General features: G+C 65.8%; 1 protein-coding gene across 1 annotated transcript; it reads right to left on the bottom strand.

The window, feature by feature from the left end:
* Nucleotides 1–204: 204 nt before the first annotated feature.
* On the bottom strand, nt 205–1,390 carry BHLHE23 (basic helix-loop-helix family member e23). The gene has a single exon (XM_024559349.3). The coding sequence runs from the start codon at nt 1,358–1,360 to the stop codon at nt 692–694; it is 669 nt and encodes a 222-aa protein (XP_024415117.1). The 5' UTR covers nt 1,361–1,390; the 3' UTR covers nt 205–691.
* Between the last annotated feature and the right edge of the window lie 3,650 nt (nt 1,391–5,040).

Here is a 5,040-nt window from a genome sequence, read left to right as displayed (position 1 = left end):
CCTCTAGAGATTAGTTAGGCAAGAAAATAAACGCACTCAGACTTGGGAGAGCCGAAAAGCCAGCACCCGGCTCTGCTTGGCTCCGAAGTCCAGCTCCTTGGCAGACGACAGTTGCAGAGGGCGCATAGGTTCCGGCGGCGCAGGGCCGAGGAGCTGGCAGAGGCGGGCGCTGCGGGGCGCTGCGCGTCTTCGGGATCCCGCCCACCCAGAGCGCAGCCCCGCAGCTGGGTTAAGAGCGGCAGACGGGGACGAGGACGGCCCCAATGCGAGGGCCACGACCCGCTAAGCAGGCTACGCTCTGTCCCTGCGCTCAGAGAGCCCTGGGTGGAGCTCGGGCTGTTGCCGCGGGGCCATCCGCCAGGGGTCCCGGCAGTCCCCTCTCCCGCTGTAACCCTGGTTCTCTTGTTGAACGTGAGCAGCACCACCCCAAAAACTACTGTTGGTCGCCACTACCCCGTCCCCCCCTCCATGGCTGGGGGCGTTGGGAAGGTGCCGGTGGACACTTCCGACTCGCCGGCGAGGATTCCAGTGCCGCACTCAAAGCTCCATCCCGGGTCAGGAAGGGCTGTGCGTTTCCCGCGGCCCCAAGCTGTTCAGCGCGCACGGGCTGGGAGCGAGGTCCGGGTGGCACACGCATCGTGGGCGACGTGAAATCCAGGACGCGTGCGGAAGAGGCGGCGGCCCGGGGCCCCTAGGGCTTCTCCTCACAGTGTTTGCATAGCGCCGTGGGCGTCCCGGAGAAGGCGGCGCACTTGTCTGGGCAGGGCAGCGCGGCGCCCGCAGAGAAGGGGTAGACGGTGGCCTGGCCGAAGGGCGTGAGCGGCGCGGCGGCCACGGGCGCGGCCAGGCGTTGGCCCTGGTTGAGGTAGGCCACGAGGCGCCGCATCTCGTCCAAGGCCTGAGCCTGCATGAGGATGTAGTTCTTGGCCAGCAGCAGCGTGGCGATCTTGGAGAGCTTGCGCACCGACGGACTGTGCGCATAGGGGATGACGGCGCGCAGCCCGTCCAGCGCGTCGTTCAAGTCGTGCATGCGCCGCCGCTCGCGCGCGTTGATGCTGAGCCGCAGCGAGCGCTGCTCCCGGGGCGTCCGCCGCGCATCCGCCGCGCCCCCCGGCCCGGGCCGCCGCCGCCGCTGCTCGAAGGCGTCCTCCTCGTCGCCGCTCTGCTCGCCGCTGCTCTCGGCCGCAGCTGCCGGGATGCGGGGAGCCGCGGGGAGGTCGCCACCCAAGTCTGGAGCGCCGTAGCCGCGCGCTGCATCCGGCCCCCGGGCCGCCCCGAGGGCGAGGCCAGCTGCCGCAGCGGCGTAGCCTTGGCTCAGCGCCAGGTACGCGTCCCCTGACAGCGACCTGAGCTCCGCCATGGCCCGCCGCCGGAGCCCGAGGGTTCGCCGCCCCGAGGCCCGCCCGAGCTGGCCGCTGTTGCTCTGCTGCTCCCGGCTGCACACGCCCGTCCTGCTGTCTGTGGGTCCCTGAGCCTCTGCGCGCCAGGCCTCTCCGGCCCGCCCCTGCCCCGCCTCCCGCTCCGCGCTACGGGCCCGGAGGCGGGCTCCAGCACCCAAGCGCCTCACTCTCCCTTTAAGGTGCGGGGCGCCCCGGTGGGACCTCGTGGCCGTCCAATCAGAGAGGACCTGGCGACCTCTTCTTCCCAAGCCCGGCTCCACCCGCGCGGAAGACCAGACCGGCAGGGGCGGGGGCAGCGCAGGGACGGAGGGGTCTGGGGGTCTGGATGGAGATGGGGTGGGGCGGAGGACCCACGAGCGAGTTACCGGCTTCTAGCCTGCGCCCCCCCGTTGCTGCGTCCTGACACCCCTGAGGTGGCCCCCACAAAACACCCTCGTCTCCCGTGGACACCCGCTTCAGTCCGTCCGGTCCTCAGCCCTCGTCCCTCCTGCAGGAGCCGCCTCTGGCGCCGCGCGGCACACCGAGGACGCCCTGACCGTCAGCCCCGAGCGTGTGCAGGGAGCCCAGCGGCTGCACAGCCAGGTAACCCGAGAGGCAAACTGCGCGCCCCTGACGCTGCACCCCCACCCCAGCTCCATCCCTGGAGGGAAGCATCTTCAATGCTGCGGTCAGCGGCTTGGGGCGCTCCCTCTTGGGTGCACCTGCCGGCCTGGCAGGGATGACAGAGGACCCGGAGACCGGTGAGCCAACGCCACAGGTGCCCTGGACGAGGAGAGCGGTGGGGGCTGCGGGGGGCCTGGGGTCCAATGACATCGGGGACGAGGCTGGGGGGGTACACTATGCATACATTGAGGGGGGCATTTGAAGTCCGGGAGGGAGGTGTCGACATCATTTGTGGGGGCGTGTTAGGTGGGGTCACAGGCGCGATGAGACTGGCTTTCAGTCTGAGGCCCGGAGCATCTCTTGAGGGAGATCAGATTAATCCAGTGCGTGGCTCTCAGCCCAGGGATGGTCAGTGAGCAGCCGGCCCGGCCGTGGGGGTGTGTAAGCTCCGGGTCAGGGAGCCAAGGACCTTCAATTTCCTCGAGAAGGGCCGGAGGCGGGTGGGTGTGGGCCGGCGTTGGGGGACGCGGAGCGGAGCGGGAGCGCGCAGTTTTTGGTCGGATGCCGCCACCTGCTGGCTGCCTGGGAGACTGCGGCCGCCGTGAGTGCCTGGGCCCGCGGCGCCTCGAGACGCCAGGAGAGCGTGGAGCCCCTCGCTCTGCTCCTTCCCTTGGCTGACGCCCTCACACGGACGGTTCTGTGCGCGGCTGCGGTGACAGGTGAACGGATATAAAAGTAAAAAGCAGGTGTTCCAGGCTTGTGGCACTGTTAAAAAGACGTGGATGATGTTGGTTAGGAGCCGGTGTGTGGGCTGGAGTCTCGGGGTCGGGAGCAGAGACGCCCCAGCTGCGGGGAGGGGGACAGACGGCCCACTTATTAATAAGTGGGCGTTTGCCATTTATCAAGGTCAGGCGGATAAAAGGGGTCTGCCTGACCTTGAGGATCTGCCTCTGACAGGACCCACCACCCCTCCTCTGTTTCCCCGCCCCTGAGTGGGGTGGGGGCTCCCGGGCCCAGAGATCTGTGTTCAGGGCAGTGACTTAATGGTGACCCCACTTCTCAGTGCCAACTCCACGCCTGTCTGGCCTCCCATTGAGCCACAAGCTGCTGGAAGGAATCCTGACTAAGTCAAATGGGTCTGGAACAAAATGCGTCCCCTAGACTTTTCAATGACATGAACCAGGGACAGCTTCAGGCACAGCTGGGTCTGGGTGCCTGGTGGTGGTGTGAGGACTTGCTCTCCTCCACCACCCAGCTCTACGTCCTTCCCTGTAGCCCCAGCGCGACGCAAGTGAACATCTTACCAGCCCAGCCGCCCCCCGTGGAAGTAGGCACCTCATTGCCCTCGAAGCATCTGTGCCCCCTTGGCCTGGAAATTTCTGTCCTGAGTCACATGCTTGACCCTTGCTTGTGGTTGGGTGGCTGCCCCCTCACTCCATGGATAGGCACCCCAACATCAGAACCTCCTCCACCTCCCATAAGAGGCTCCTCTCTCCCTGCAGGCCCCTTGGGCCAGCCAGGAGGGACAGTGGGAGGGTGGAGGGGTGCTCATCTGGGCTGCCTTCTGGAAGGCTTCCCGGGGGAGGTGGCACTGGGAGGCATCCTGTCTGGGCAGATGGCTGCTGTCTTGCCGCCATCCCTCCCACTTCCTGGGGGCCAGAGCAGCACAGGTGTGCTCCCACCTCTGGGTCGGACCTGGCAGGGGCTGGACGTGCCTTCGCCTGGGTTTGCGTGGTTTCTGCCACGCCTCTGACTTCCTGTCCCCCGCACAGCACGCCCCTCCCCATGCAGCACAACCCCCTCTGTGTCTCCTCCTCAGGGACGGGGCTGGGCTGAGTCCCACTCCGTGTCTGGGCTCAGTGCTGCTGTCTTTAGCCCCTGTCCAGCTGGCCCCAGGGATTTTTCCATTGTGCCCGCCCTCCCGCCCCCCCCATCTGTCCTAGTGGGTGGGACGTGACAACCGGCCAGACACTTTTATGGGTCTGCTCAGTGAGGAGGGAGAGACCAGCCGAGGTGGAGAAAACGAGGGCCTTACGGGGGTGTGTGCCCGTGGCGGCTGAAACCATCCAACGTGGAGCCGGCAAGGCTGCCAGGAGGAGGTGCAGCCGGCTGGGTGGCCCTGCACCAGCGGGGTCCCAGGGGGTCCACAGGGCCCATGAAGGCCAGGGCAGCTCACTGCACTGGCGCCACCCAGAGGGCATGCAAGACCATTACAGTTGACTCCACCCTCGGTTTCCAAATTAGGCAAATGTGAGGACTTAAAAACAGGGCAGAACAGCAGAATTATTCCACGTTTTCTGCGCAAGGTGTTGCTCCAGAATGAAGAGCTCTGGGAGCCCCTTTTCCAAGGGCCTCGGACGCCTGCCAGGTATGGGGTGGGGACAGCAGAGCTCAGCGTGGATGCAGGGCCAGGCCTGAGCTGGTGGCTCCTTCCAGCATGTCCTAGGGTGGGGAGTGGGGGGTATCCCCTGCTCTTCCAGAGCACACCCTGCTCCCCATCCCCTTTCTGCACAGTTGGGGGGTATCCTCCTTTTAACAATGGCTTCTCAATTTTTAAGAAGCTCAGGTCTCAGAATAGATGGGGAACTTCTTCGACACAAAAGGCTGTCCCCACGGGGTCTGAGCAGGAGCCCCACAGAGACCTGCTGTTTCTTTGCTGGCGACAGTTTCTACCACCTCTGGCGAAGGTTCTGAACGCTTCCAACCCTTGCCCCCAAGCCTTCCGAGGCTCATTCTGTGGCCCAGGCCCACACACCCCCTCCCCACACGTTGACCTCTCGGCCTGGGCTGTACCACGGGGTCCCGGGATGTGTTCCAGTTCTGTCCCCCACATGTCCACTGGACAGGGGGCCCAGGGCAGCATCCAGGGCTCTGTGGGTGGGGCTCTCTGGGCACACACACCTGCCGCAGCCTCCTCCCTGGTCTCAGGTTTGAGGCTGTGGAGGAACCATTTCCTCTGTGGTCCTGTGTGAGCTGGTCTGCAGCAGCTTCTGCACAGAGGCCAATGAGGGAAAAGGAATGTTTCACGGCCTGCGCC

This window comes from Desmodus rotundus, chromosome 6 (genome assembly GCF_022682495.2).
Source record: "Desmodus rotundus isolate HL8 chromosome 6, HLdesRot8A.1, whole genome shotgun sequence".
NCBI classification, from domain to species: Eukaryota; Metazoa; Chordata; class Mammalia; order Chiroptera; family Phyllostomidae; genus Desmodus; species Desmodus rotundus.
The sequence above is the reverse complement of the archived record's forward strand: the minus strand, read 5'-3'. Positions and strand labels throughout refer to the sequence as shown.